This window comes from Nycticebus coucang, chromosome 5, assembly GCF_027406575.1.
Source record: "Nycticebus coucang isolate mNycCou1 chromosome 5, mNycCou1.pri, whole genome shotgun sequence".
Classification (NCBI taxonomy): domain Eukaryota; kingdom Metazoa; phylum Chordata; class Mammalia; order Primates; family Lorisidae; genus Nycticebus; species Nycticebus coucang.
The window spans coordinates 40,241,973-40,256,975 of record NC_069784.1 but is presented as its reverse complement, the minus strand read 5'-3'; the positions used below and the strand labels follow the sequence as shown (position 1 = coordinate 40,256,975).

Below are 15,003 nucleotides of genomic sequence, written 5' to 3'. Positions count from 1 at the left end.
AAGGCATGTCTCAAGTTCCCTGAGGAACTTCACAGATAACATACTGAGATTTGGGGACCCCATCCCCCTACCTTGAGCATAGTCACCAAAAGGACTTTCCCCTTGGTTGACTTTGCTGCTTGTTTTGAGCCCAGGGTGAAAAATTCTTCTTTCTGAGTAAGAGTGGGTGGAGGAAGGGCTTGCACTGACATCAAATCACGGCAGTTCCTCCTCCCCTCAGGAAGTAAAGTCCACTGGCAGGAGTACCTAAACCAGCTTGGCTCTCACAAGGCTCACTTGTTCCCACAGGGCAGCAGGACAAAATGCTTTAGAAAGAGTAACATTCTAGAAAGTAGTATAATTTCTTTTTCTTCCTAAATTGTCTCATCTGTGGAAGATTCCTTTGCTGAAACATCACATCAAAGGTAAGATGGAAATGAGATTGTGTGTGGGGTTGGTTTTTGACAGCGTCTTGGATGACCAGCACCTTTCTTCCGGGCCAGCCTGCCCACCAGACGGCCACTCTTTGACCCTGCCAGCTCCTTCTCCTCCCCAGTGAGAAACAGCCTGCCTTCCAACTGACAGGAGAAATAATGAGTGCTGCGCCACCCTTCCTCAGACGCTCACATTTCCTTTCTGTTCTCTCTCTATACATACCTATTTATTTTACTGGCAACATAGTGATATTTCGCTCCTGAATACATTAGCATGCATAAGAACAAGATGTTCTCATGCAGAACCACAAGACAACCCTGTCTACCCAAGAGATTTATTCTTGACATAGTATCCTCTGTTACACACTGCATATTCAAATTTCCAACTGTCCTTTACAACTTTTTTTTTTTCTGATCCAGGATCCATTATTCGAGGAAAAGCGATTGCATTTTCATGTCATTTCTATTTGGCTCCTAGAATATTTACATTTAGCATGCGCTTTGTAAAGGGAATTCCTAAACTCAAGGCTCTCCCTCCCTTTCCATTCCTCTCAAGTCAAGAGCTCACCCAGAGGCCAGGAGGGTGGTGCATAGCTATCCCAAGAAACTGGCTTGCAGACCTGGGGGGAGGACATCCAGCATAGGTCTAGGAGTGGCCACTCCACAGCCGTAGAGGTCAGGCTTTGCAGTTAGCCAGGTCCTTACTCAGGCAGAGTTCATATGTAACTAAGAGGGTCAGGGGAGAAATGACAGTACAAGTGGTTTTATACTATATAGAAAAATGAAGTTTAAAAACCAGTTTCTTGTCAACTATGGCTTTGTCACAGGGATCTTCTGCATTTAAAACAGAGGACGCATCATGCTGAAGAGGAAGGAGAAGACCCAACCCTACACTAAACCCCTGGATGGAGGATGGGGATGGATAATTGTGTTTCATTTTTTTTTGGTAAGAATGTGCTTTCTTTCCCCTTCCTACCTTCTGAAAAAAGGCTGTTTGGGGAAAGGCTCAGGGCTGCCTATAAATATGATCACTTGGGAGATCCTTGGCCTTTGAGTGATCAGGGGCCAGAACAAGGCTAGCAATTATCAATAACTGCTAAAGTCAGAGGCCCATGCTGACCCTAGGAGAAAGCTAAAACTGTTTCCCAAGTGAAAGCAGCAACCCTCTTCCCTGAAGGGAATGAGGATGTTTCCTCTGGGTTTAGCCCGATGTCTACCTCCAACTCATCCCCACTAACTATAACTTACAGTATTGTTTCTGGTGTGTCTGCAAAGGGAGAAGTCTGTGGATTTTGAAATGGGAGGCTGATTTTTCTCCTTCATCCATAAGCGTCTAGATTAAGCATTCAAGATATATATATATATATATATATATATTTTTTTTTTTTTTAGACAGAGCCTCAAGCTGTCACCCTTGGTAGAATGCCATGGCATCACAGCTCACAGTTCACAGCAACCTCCAACTCCTGGGCTCAGGCAAGTCTCCTGCCTCAGCCTCCTGAGTAGCTGGAACTACAGGCACCAGCCACAACACGCGGCTATTTTTTACTTGCAGTTGTCATTATTTGACAGGCCCAGGCTGGATTCAAACCCGCCAACTCAAGTGTATGTGGCTGGCGCCTTAGCTGCTTGAGCCACAGGAGCCACACCTATATTTATTTATTTTTTTGTAGAGACAGAGTCTCACCTTATAGCTGGGACTACGAGCACCAGCCACAACACCTGGCCATTTTTTAGTTGTAGTTGTCATTGTTTGGCAGGCCCAGGCTGGATTTGAACCCGCCAATTCAAGTGTATGTGGCTGGAGCCTTAGCCGCCTGAGCCACAGGCACCACGCCTATATTTATTTATTTATTTATTTATTTATTTTTTGTAGAGACAGAGTCTCACTTTATCACCCTCCGTAGTGCCGTGGCATCACACAGCTCACAGCAACCTCCAACTCCTGGGTTTAGGCAATTCTCTTGCCTCAGCCTCCCGAGTAGCTACAACTATAGGCATCCGCCACAACACCCGGCTATTTTTTTGTTGCAGTTTGGCCAGGGCTGGGTTTGAGCCCACCACCCTCGGTATATGGGGCCGACACCCTACCCACTGAGCCACAGGTGCTGCCCCCTATATTTACTTTTTTTTAAGACAAGGTCTCACTCTACTGCCCAGGCTGGAATGCAGTGGTATGATCAGAGTTATAGCTCAAACTCCTAGGCTGGAGCAGTCCCCCTGCCTCAGCTTCCTGAGTAGGTAACACTACCAGCATTTGCCACCATACCCAATTAAAAAAAAAATTTTTTTTTGAGACAGATTCTCACTTTGTAGCCCTCAGTAGAGTGCTGTGGTGTCATAGCTCACAGCAACCTCAAACTCTTGGGCTCAAGTGATTCTCTTGTCTCAGACTCCTGAGTAGCTGGGACTACAGGCACCCACCACAATGCCCTGCTATTTTTTAGAGATGGGGTCTTGCTCTAGCTCAGGTTGGTCTTGAACTTGTGAGCTCAGGCAATTCACCCGCCTCCGCATCCCAGAGTGCTAGGATTACAGGCGTGAGCCACTGTGCCCGGCCTTAAAAAAATTTTTTTAGAGATGGGTCTTGCTGTGTTGCTGGTGGCATTCTGTCTTGTCTTTGTTTTTTTGAAACAGGGTCTTGCTAATATTATCATAGCTCACTGCAACCTCAAACTCCTGTGCTCAGGTGATCCTTCTGTCTCAGTCTCCCAAGTAACTGGGCCTACATAAATGTACCGCCATATCCAGCTAGTTTCCTATTTGGCAGAGATGCAGTCTTGCTATGTTGCTCAGGCTGGTTCCCAACTCCTGGCCTCAAGTATATCCTCCTGCCTTGGCCTCTCAAAGTACTAGGATTACAGGTATGAGCCACCAGACCAGGCCATTGTTTTTTGTGAAATTAACTTTTTTACCGCATCTTCCGGAAGCTCCTGGGTTCTATGTGAGACAGTGGTGATCTGCTCGTCAGCATGCCCATTCTAGAATGCTGGTGAGTCCCATCACAGCTGTGCCTGAAATAGCTCTACACAGAGTGGTGCCAGCCACAATTTTTCTTGTTCTGTTCTTTTTTTTAGACAGAGTCTTACTACGTCACCCTCAGTAGAGTGCCATGGCATGATAGTTCACAGCCACCTCAAACTCTTGGGCTTAAGCGATTCTCTTGCCTCAGCCTCCAAGTAGCTGGGACTACAGGTGCCTGCCACAATGCCCTGCAATTTTTTGTTGCAGTTGTCACTGTTGTTTAGCTGTCCCAGACTGGGTTCAAACCCTCCAGCCTCAGTGTATGTGGCTGGGACCGTAACCACTGTGTACAGGTGCCAAGCCAGCCAGCCACAATTTTTCTTAAGTGTTCCCAGATAGGTTCTATTAACTTTGAAATGCACTCACAAAAACATCCTTTTCCTCCTGATGTTTCTTCTCCCCTGCTCAGCTCTAGAGTAAACAGTTCACAGGGAAGGGTACCGGACTACTAATAATTCTTTTGTCCCGTAGTCTTTAACCTCCAGGCCAGTACAGATAGGTCCATGGCCAGTTAGGAAGTGACCCACACAGTAGATGAGCAGGGGGTGAGCAAGTGAACCCCTCATTGCTCACATCACACCTGAGCTCTGCCTCCTGTCAGATCAGCGGTTGCATTAGATTCTATAGGAACCCAATCCCTACTGTAAACTGCACGTGCAACTGGGTACGTGCTCCTACGATAATCTGATACCTGATTTATCTCCGATAAATGTAATATGCTTGAACAATCCCCACCACCACCACCCCAGGCTATGGAAAAATTGTCTTCCATGAAAACAGTTCCTGGTGCCAAAAATGTTGGGGACCACTGCTCTAGTTCATGATGTGGACAACTAAGACCTCTACAAATAAGATGGTGAGAAAACATCATGCCTCTTCTCTAGTGACAGAGAATAAAGTAGGGGCAGAGGTCCTAAGCCAGGATAACATAAAACTCTTAATAGAGCACCATTTGCTAAACATTAGCTTCATTATCAAAGAATGTAGAATTTCATTCCCACTCCTCTCCCTCCAGATACTATTAAGAGGGAAACAAAGAATGCCCTAAATCTGAGAGCCCTTCCCGCAGTTGGGCGACCTCCCCAAATCATAAGCTTTGCAGAACTGGCGCTGCAGGTGGGGTCTCCAGTTCTCTTGCATTTTCCCCAAGTAACCACGCTCACTTTTCTTTCCCATATTATCCATAGGATAGGATGATATTGACCAATTTAGTTGCTGGTAAACTACCTAATAACAAGATTAATAAACAATGTCCCATTTTGTGATGCTGCTTATAAAAACACATATGATACTGGATCCTCAAAATGTTAACAATGAGCTCAGGGGCTGATCGCACACAGTTGTAATTTAGATGACTTTTGTTTCTGGCCTGGTGCTTTTGTTTCTCTAAGAATTGTGAATGTTCTTTTCTATAATGGCTGAGCTCCTAAAAAGATGGTGAATAATAACTGAACTGTTCTTGGGAAGATCCCTACTTAAAAAATAAAAAAAGATTCTTTCTAAACAACTTACCATGCTTTATAACTACATTATTTCTGACTGTTTTCTGTACTGTCTAAGCAGACTGAATGTGCCATGAGGAGAGGTACCATGTCTGCACTGCTCACCAGTATACATTCCATCCCAACTCTACAAATGTGGCCTGGAACATAGTAGACACTCAATAAATACCTATTGATGAGTGGATAAATGAACTGATGGACACATTAGTAAATAAACAAGAAGGGGATAGGTGATGAAATAGGAGATAGGAAGCAGCCTTGTAAAACATGCTAAGAACACTGGTTTTCTTGAGGCTGTGAGGAGCTAATGAGAAAAATTAAGCAAGGGGGTGATGGGATCAGCTTTGCATTTCAGAAATAGAGCTCTGACTGTAGGATGAATAATGGATTAATGGGTTTTATGCCTGGAAGCATGGAGATCCATTGGAGGGATGTTGCAAAAACAGTGAAGCCTAAATTAAGGCAGTAACAATGAGCACATAGAGGATACACAGATCTGAGCAATGTCAAGGAGGTAGACTTTTAAGACAGAAAGGAATTGGGCGGCGCCTATGGCTCAGTCGGTAAGGCGCCGGCCCCATATACCGAGGGTGGCGGGTTCAAACCCGGCCCCGGCCAAACTGCAACCAAAAAATAGCCGGGCGTTGTGGCGGGCGCCTGTAGTCCCAGCTGCTCGGGAGGCTGAGGCAAGAGAATCGCTTAAGCCCAGGAGTTGGAGGTTGCTATGAGCTGTGTGATGCCACGGCACTCTACGGAGGGCCATAAAAAAAAAAAAAAAAAAAAGACAGAAAGGAGTTAGGTGGCTCGGCGCTTGTGGCTCAAGCAGCTAAGGCACCAGTCACATACACCTGAGCTGGCAGGTGCGAATTCAGCTCGGGGCCACCAAACAACAATGATAGCTGCAACCAAAAAATAGCCATGAGTTGTGGCGGGCGCCTGCAGTCCCAGCTACTTGGGAGGCAGAGGCAGGAGACTCGCTTGAGCCCAGGAGTTGGAGGTTACTGTGAGCTGTGATGCCACGGTACTCTACCCAGGGCCACAGCTTGAGGCTCTGTCTCAAAAAAAAAGAAAGAAAGGAGTAAGGTGTGAGGGAAAGAGTGTCAAACAGTCTTGGGGTTTGGGTTTGGGCAACTTGGAGGATAATGAATACCATTCACTGAGTTGGAGGACATAGGAGGATGGGGAGAAAATATGAAGATGGCATGAATAGTTTAATGTTAACATTCTGAGTCTGATGTCTTTTTTTCTTTTTTTTTTTGAGACAGAGTCTCTCTTTGTCACTCTCAGTAGAGTGCTGTGACATCATAGCTCACAGCAACCTCAAACTTTTGAGTTCAAGCGATTCTCTTGCCTCAGCCTCCTGAGTAGCTGGGACTACAGGCATCCACCCCAACACCCAGCTATTTTTAGAGACAAGGTCTCGCTCTGGCTCAGACTGGTCTTGAACCTGTGAACCTGGGCTTCTCAGAGTGCTAGGATTACAGGCGTGAGCCACTGTGCCCGGCCTGAGTCTAAAGTCTTACAAAAGAACCAATAATGTGTTCAGCATACAGCCTGTGCATTTGGAGCACAGGATCTGCATACTGAAATGTGTGTCATCACTATAGAGCAATAGTTTGGACTTTAAGGCAGGATCAGTGAAATCACCAGGGAGAGGTGGAAAGGGAGGACTAGAACATAACACTGGGAAAAACCAACGTCTAGGGAATGGGAGCCCACAAAGAAAATGGAGCAGCAGTCAGAGAAGTAAGTGGCAATACAGAAATGTAGAGTCACAGAAGCCTTAAGGAAAGGAGAAAATGATAACATTTAGAACAAATTCCAGGAGAAAATGATAAGCAGATACTACTGGTAGGTCTATATGATAGAAATAACAACAGTCTACCAACAAAGAAGTCTCTGTGACCTTGATAAGAGCTGGCACAGTGAAGGGGAGGCTTTTTCAGTATAGGGGGATAAGAGGAAGTAGAGATACCTAATAGACTATTTCCCCCCGTCATTCTTGCCTCTAATTCTTCACACTTATAGGTAATTCTTTAAAGAAGCTTGTCTAGGCCGGCACCTGTGGCTCAGTGAGTAGGGCGCCAGCCCCATATGCCGAGGGTGGCGGGTTCAAACCCAGCCCCGCCAAACTGCAACGAAAAGATAGCCGGGTATTATGGCGAGCGCCTGTAGTCCCATCTGCTCGGGAGGCTGAGGCAGGAGAATCACGGAAGACCAAGAGCTGGAGGTTGCTGTGAGTCCTGTGACGTCATGGCACTCTACCGAGGGTGGTAAAGTGAGACTCTGTCTCCACAAAAATAAAAATAAAAAAATAATAAAGAAGCTTGTCTATAAAGATCAGGAAGAGCTAGATACTAAAGAGGGATGCAAGTAGAAACTGTTATTAAGTAAGAATATCTGGCAAAGTTCAAAATGGGCTGCTGAGGCTGATCTAGTCCCCTTTACCAAGAGAATTAGAATGGTCTGGTGAGGAGGCTCTTACTGATGGGTAGGGGAAGGCCTGCTTCCTACCAGGTTCAAACCAATTAACTACTCTTAAAGACAAAAAAGAAATGAGGGAACTGGAGAAATTCTAGGGTGTTTTATTTTGGGATGCGCCATGTAAAATGTCTGCTGTGGACTCTAGTGAAGACACTGAAACCCACCTCACCACATTTGGTCCAAGGCATGGGATTAGGGAGGATAACTTAGATTTATGTAGTCTGCTAAATTAGAGGGAAACTTAGACCTGGGGAGAGATTTTTATATCTTTGAGTCAAACAGAAACAAAATTAGAAGCTTTTAAGTTAAGGGAGGGGAGGTTGCTAGATAGAATGGCTCTGCCCTTGGCATTCTTGACACACTGGGAACACATAGACGCAGTTATTAGCGACAAATCAACCACTCACTTCTGCTGCACCCCAGACATCAAAGACAGACCAGAAGGAAAGGTTCTGAAGTGGGGGAGCAGCTGCTAGCTAAATTCAGGCCATTAAGAATATAGAGATCTGGGTGGCGCCTGTGGCTCAAAAGAGTAGGGCGCTAGCCCCATGTGCCAGAGGTGGCGGGTTCAAACCCAGCCCTGGCCAAAAACTCCAAAAAAAAAAAAAAAGAATATAGAGATCAGCACCCTCTGGACACCAGCACAGAACTCATGTCTACCGGAGGTGGGGGGAGCTGATTTGACAGAATGGCACATTTTAGTGTTTCTTGCTCATGCGAGGACACAATCATCTCTCTGTTTATCTTGTACTAAGAGAAATCAGTCTAAGTCATTTGAGATTTGCATGTGATTATCTAGCCTGATTTCCTGCTAGAAAATGCATTGGAGGAAAATTATGGTTACAAAACACCTGAAGGGTCTCATAAAATGTCTTTTTTGCTTTTGAATATATAGTCCTAGGGTCCATTGCATTGTTCATTCTAAATGTTCTGTACCTTCCATCAAATCAGAATGGGAAAAAATACAAGGGACCTACTTCCTCACCGCTCCCACTTTGCAACCTCTGAACATCATCACCAATTCTTAGTCCCCTGACTCCAGACAAGAATAATACTACTAACACTCTGAGAGGTCGAGGCAGGTGGATTGCTTGAGCTTACGAGTTCAAGACCAACCTGAGCAAAAGTGAGACCCTGTCTCTACTAAAAATAGAAAAACTGAGGCAAGAGGATCGCTTGAGCCCAAGAGTTGGAGGTTACTGTGAGCTATGATGGCATAGCACCCTACCCAGGGTGACAGCATGAGGTTCTGTCTCAATAAAAAAAAAAAAGGGCAGTGCCCGTAGCTCAGTGAGTAGGGCGCTGGCCACATACACTGAGGCTGGCAGGTTCAAACCCAGCCTGGGCCAGCTAAATAACAATGACAACTGCAACCAAAAAATAGCCAAGCATTGCGGCAGGTGCCTATAGTCCCAGCTACTTGGGAGGCTGAGACAAGAGAATCTCTTAAGCCCAAGTGTTTGAGGTTGCTGTGAGCTGTGATGCCACAGCACTCTACTAAGGGCAACATAGTGAGACTCTGTCTCCAAAAAAAAAGATAATACTAGTCTGGAATAAGAGTCTGATGATAGGGATGAAGAGGGGAAGGTCTTAATGTTTATTCAGAAGGTAGGGGCCAAGGAAAGGAGGTGTCTACGAGAAAGCATCTTTCTAACTCAGGTGAGTGGGTGGATGGTACCAATCAAAAAATTAAAGAGTAAAGAATAGGGGGAAGGGGGAAAGGGAGGGGAGGGAGAGGAGAGGTGGGCAGAGGGAGGGAGATTGGTGAGATTACACCTGCGGTGCATCTTACAAGGGTATATGTGAAACTTAGTAAATGTGGAATGTGAATGTCTTAGCATAATAACTAAGAAAATGCCAGGAAGACTATGTTAACCAGTGTGATGAAAATGTGTCAAACGGTCTGTGAAACCAGGGTATGGTGCCCCATGATCACATTAATGTACACAGCTATGATTTAATAAAAAAAAAAAAAATTGAAGAGTAAGGGTAAAGGAAAGTCAAGTTTGGGTTTGGGCAAATTGACCACAATTAGAACATAATAGACAGTTACATGAGTCTAAAGCTCTTGGAAGGGCAGAATGGTAACATAACAAAACCAGTTAATTGTTTGAGCACATGTATTGAGTACCTTATAAGAATTTCTCAATTGATCTTCGCAAGCTAGGCACAGTAGCTCATACCTGCAATCCCAGCACTTTGGGAGGCTGATTAGGAGACCAGCCCAAGCAACACAGTGAGATGCTATCACTACAAGAATTTGAAAAATTAGCCAGGTAAGATGGTATATGCCTGTAGTCCCAGCTACTTAGAAGGCTGAGTCAGGAGGATGGCTTGAGTCTTGGAGTTTGAGATTGCAGTGAGTTGTGGCAGAACCACTACACTCTAGCTCAGATGACAGAATGAGATTGTGTCTCATTTATAATTTGTTTTTTAAATCAATCTTCACAGTCCTCCAAGCTAGGTAGCATTTTCTTTTCTTTTCTTTTCTTTTTTCTTTCTTTCTTTCTTTTTTTTTTTTTTTTTTGAGACAGAGCCTCAAGCTGTCACCCTGGGTAGAGTGCCATGGTATCACAGCTCACAGCAACCTCCAACTCCTGGGCTGAAACGATTCTCCTGCTTCTGCCTCCCAAGTAGCTGAGACCACAGGCGCCCGCCACATTTTTTGGTTGCAACAGTCATTGATGTTTGGGAGGGCCCAGGCTGGATTCGAACCCACCAGCTCAGGGTTATGTGGCTGGTGCCTTAGCCGCTTGAGCCACAAGCGCCGAGCCTAGGTAGCATTTTCATTCTCCTCACTTTACCACTCCTGAGAAGTCATTTGCTCAAGGTCACAACCCCTGTAAGAAGCAAAGCCAGGACATAAGCCAAGGCAGATTGATTGCATAACCATACTCGGGGGCATCACAGTGAGTATGTGCAGGCAGTAATTAAAACTCTGAGTGAATGATTGCTCAGGAGCAGGTATTAAGTGAATAGAGTGCAGAGCCACAGGCAAAAAACACTGATAAGACTAATTCTCCCACAAAGGTAATTGGAATTATTAATAGCTATCTTTAGCAGATGTTATCCTAACACTAGAGTAGTAGTTGGTCATAACTTTTTACCTCCCTAAACTTCCATTTCCTAATCTCTAATATAATGTTAACGGGCCTATTCTGAAGCCTTGAAATGAGGATTCAATGAGATGCTTTCGATTGAAGTGCTTAGCCACTCCGAAAGGAACAGTGCCCACCTAAAATGAGGATCAACCAACAAAGCAAAAGTAAATACTAGTGATCTGGGGAGATAACTTCTTGTAGCTGGTTCAGATGGTTCATTCACCACCTGACTTGACTCTAGTCTACTTTGATTTAGGTCAATGTGTTTGTGATGGGGATGACCAAGACTTTCGCGATTTTTTTTGTGGTCTTTCAAGAAGAGTTTGAAGCCACCGCAGAGCAAACTGGTTGGATTGGATCCATCATGTCTTCACTTCGTTTTTCTGCAGGTATAAAGCTGGTGTTAAGCTTGATGTTCATGGAGAACCACAAGAGGTGATTCCAAGACAACTCCTCAGTCATTTAAGACTAAAGAGTTGCTAAAATTCAGTTCATTTATTAATATGTAATTCTGAGAAAGGAATTACAGTGTTTAGCCTCCACTTGACTTGGTAACTAAGTTGGGAAAATTGGAGTTCCAACAAAAAGAGTTGAAGAATTCAGTTAAATTCCATGATTCAATTTTTCATGCCTTATTTATTTCCACAGTGTGGTAATGTCTCACAACAGGTTTAGTGAGCCAGGCCCTCAACCTGGAAGTCAGACCATGAAGTTCTAGTCATCTGAGTATCCTTAAAACAACATATAGAACCAATTCCTCCTCCTTTGATTTATTTGGAACTGTAATATAGTGGAACAGCAAATTAGTGATTCAGCCATCCTCCAGTCATTGGTCTGTAGATGCTATCACATTTTGTGAAGGTTTTATAATGCATTTCAATATGCATCTCCCTTCAAACCTTATTTACAATCCACTTATTTTTAACTCTTCTTCCAAAAAGGAAAGTTTAGGACCTGGTATTAATAAGAAATGCAAACCACCTTTTTCTGAAGGATACACAATACTCCAAAGTAGAGAATCCATGTCAGTCGTTCATTTAAATTATCAGAAGGGAGCCAGAGCCTATTTACCTAGGAGTTACCTTTCTTTCTTCTCCCAAGGTCCTCTGGTTGCCATTACCTGCGACATATTTAGTGAGAAAACTTCCTCCATTATTGGGACTTTCCTTATTACTGGTGGATATCTGATCAGCAGCTGGGCTACAAGCATTCCCTTTCTGTGTGTGACTATGGGACTTTTACCTGGTGAGTTCACCTTAAGTATGGTTATAAAAGATGGAACAGGAACCTTCCCTTCTCCTGTTCTTGGGTCCAAAGGCCTAGCTGTATTACCTTAGATTCAGGAGTGTATCTCGTCTGTGTGCCAAACCACTTAATGTGAAAGTGATTCCAAACTATTATGTTTCTCTTTTAGGTTTGGGTTCTGCTTTCCTGTACCAAGCAGCTGCTGTAATTAGTACCAAATATTTCAAAAAACGATTGGCTCTTTCTACAGCTATTGCCCGTTCTGGGATGGGACTGACATTTCTCTTGGCACCCTTTACAAAACTCCTAATAGATCTATATGACTGGACAGGTAGGTCATTTTAAGTTTCTGAACTATCAATTCTGCAAGATGTAATGTTCAGCTCTTACCCTGTGATGACTGAAAACTAAACTTTTAGAGCAATTGATTTTCCAAAGTATTGCCAGGGAGGAAAAGAGCATGATTTCTAAAAGTAACCACGCTCTTCCTTCCTCCTTAAAGAATACACAGCAGGGTGGCGCCTGTAGCTCAGTCGGTAGGGCAGCGGCCCCGTATACTGAAGGTGGCGGGTTCAAACCCAGCCCCGGCTTAACTGCAACCAAAAAATAGCCGGGCGTTGTGGCGGGCGCCTGTAGTCCCAGCTACTCGGGAGGCTGAGGCAAGAGAATCGCTTAAGCCCAGGAGTTGGAGGTTGCTGTGAGCTGTGTGAGGCCACGGCACTCTACCGAGGGACATAAAGTGAGACTCTGTCTCTACAAAAAAAAAAAAAAAAAAGAATACACAGCAGAGGGGGGTGCCTGTGGCTCAAAGAGTAGGGAGCCAGCCCCATATACTGAGGGTGGCAGGTTCAAACCCCATCCCAGCCAAAACTGCAAATAAATAAATAAAAAGAATACACAACATTAGAAATCTAAACTACCTGCAGGCTTTGCCAGCTCACACAAGCAACTCAGAAACACCATAGGGTTCAATGTAGATGAAAGGCATTCTGTGAACCTTGCCGGGAAAGTGACAATTCTAGGGAAACAAGACTCTCCACTCCCTCAAGAAAGCATTTACTTTCCACATTTTTCCTTAAAAAAAAAATTTTTTTTGGTGAAAATGGAATAATGTTCCTTAATAGTCAATCTTTTACACACTGCTAATTTTTATTTATTTTTTGAGACAGAGTCTCATTATGTCACCCTTGGTAGAGTGCAGTGGCATCATAGTTCACAGCAACCTCAAACTCCTGGACTTAAGTGATTCTCTTGCCCCAGACCCCCAAGTAGCTGGAACTACAGGCCCTATAACGCCCGGCTATTTTTTTTTGGGGGGGGGCGGGGGTGTTGTCGTTGCAATTGTCATTGTTGTTTAGCTGGCCCAGGCTGGGTTCAAACCCGCCACCCTCAGTGTAGGTGGCTGACGCTGTAACCACTTCGCTACGGGCGCCAAGCCCAACTGTAATTTTTAGTATGTGAAATACACTCTCCCTAAAAAAAATGTTTTATTTTTTTTCCCTTTAGCACAAATAACCTCTCCTTCCATCATGTTTTCTTGGTGCATCTTACTGGTTTTCTGTCTCCAAAGTACTCTGTTTTTATAGGTATACCACACTATAAGTGTACATAACTAACAATTACATCAAATTCAGGGACCAAGGTTTTCAGAATTATTTGGGCTGCACATGGTGAGTCATTCCTGTAATCCTAATACTTTGGAAGGCCAAGGCAGGACCATTGCTTGAGATCAGGAGTTCGAGCAAGAACAAAACCCCCGTCCTTACAAAAAACAGAAAAATAAGCTGAGCATAGTGACACACCTATAGTCCCAGCTACTCAGGAGGCTGAGGCAGGAGGATCACTTGAGCCCAGGAGTCTGAGGTTGCAGTGAGCTATGATCATGCCACTGCACTCTATCCAGGGCAACACAGAGAGACCTCGTCTCAAAAAAAAAAAAAAAAAAAATTATTGGATTATGTGGTGGGGCCTCTTCTACGACTAATACAAAAATAGTAGTGTGAACTGAAAGGTTATTTTTAACTTCTCTCCTCTGTTTAGGTGCCCTTATATTATTTGGAGCTATCACATTGAATTTGGTGCCATCTAGTATGCTCTTAAGACCTATCCATATAAAAAGTGAGAACAACTCTGACATCAAAGATAAAGGTAGTAATCTGTCTGCAAGTGATCCAGAACCACAGTATGGAACAGAAGCAACCTACCGTAATGAGACACAAGAATCTCCCACCAAAGACAGTACTAAACACAAGGCTGGACAACCTGGTAAAAGTTTAATAGCCTCACAAAACCAAGGTGAAGAGGTGAACAATGGGCCTAGCAAGAACAGACTGTTAATAAGTAATGAAGAAAGTTATGAGAAAAAGGCTATTTTGTGGAGCTGCAAGCAAAAATTGTTTGATACTTCTCTCTTTAGAAATCCTTTCTTTTATATATTTGCCTGGTCTTTTCTTCTCAGCCAGTTAGCATATTTTGTCCCCACCTTTCACCTGGTAGCCAGAGCCAAAACACTGGGAATTAACGTCATGGATGCCTCTTACCTTGTTGCTATAGCTGGTAAGAAAACCTGTACTTTAACCTCCTATCCAAAAGGAAAAATCAACATTTTATTAGAAAGCTAAAGAAACTAGCACTCTGGGATGCCAAGGCAGGAGGATCTCTTCGGCTCAGGAATTTGAGACTAGCCTAAGCACCAGAGACCCTGTCTCTACTAAAAACAGAAAAATTAGCTGGGATCTGTGGTGGGCACCTGTAGTCCCAGTTACTGGGAAGGCTGAGGCAGGAAGATCGCTTAAAGCAGAGGAGTTTGAGGTTGCTGTGAGCGAGGTTGATGCCATGGCACTCTAGCCTGGGCAACAAAGTGGGAGTCTATCTAAAAAAGAAAAAGCTGAAGAAAAACAGGAAAAGGGGACTTGTGGAGGGCAAAGTTTTTGAAGCTACATGGAGCACCTGGGCATTTCCCTGCACAGATCTCTGACTACACCTTGCATACAGGCTCCCTTACTGGACAGTGTGGAGCCTAAACCAAGTCTTATTCATCTTTGTTTCGGGGTCTGACACAGTAGACATTAATTATTTGTTGGATAAATGCTGAATTTTAAAAAGGATTAATTCTGGAACTAGACTTTCCTAAAGTTCCTGCTCTGTATGTCCTACTTGTGTGACCTTCAACAAGTGATTTTCCTTCTTTGCCTCAATTTCATCCGTAATATAGGGATAATAGTTATCTACCCT

General features: G+C 44.1%; 1 protein-coding gene across 14 annotated transcripts in view; it reads left to right on the top strand.

The window, feature by feature from the left end:
• Positions 1 to 204: 204 nt before the first annotated feature.
• Positions 205 to 15,003, top strand: part of SLC16A4 (solute carrier family 16 member 4) — a 39,325-nt gene continuing 24,526 nt past the window's right edge. For 8 of the 14 annotated variants that reach the window (XM_053590862.1, XM_053590864.1, XM_053590866.1 and 5 more), the window contains exons 1-6: positions 253 to 404; positions 1,241 to 1,359; positions 10,781 to 10,913; positions 11,626 to 11,769; positions 11,939 to 12,100; positions 13,810 to 14,325. In XM_053590862.1, the coding sequence (XP_053446837.1) occupies positions 1,273 to 1,359; positions 10,781 to 10,913; positions 11,626 to 11,769; positions 11,939 to 12,100; positions 13,810 to 14,325 (1,042 nt within the window). In that variant the 5' untranslated portion in view covers positions 253 to 404; positions 1,241 to 1,272. Of the gene's footprint in view, positions 405 to 1,240; positions 1,360 to 10,780; positions 10,914 to 11,625; positions 11,770 to 11,938; positions 12,101 to 13,809; positions 14,326 to 15,003 lie in introns of all 14 variants that reach the window. The other 6 variants (XM_053590869.1, XM_053590865.1, XM_053590872.1 and 3 more) reach the window with 4 other exon arrangements.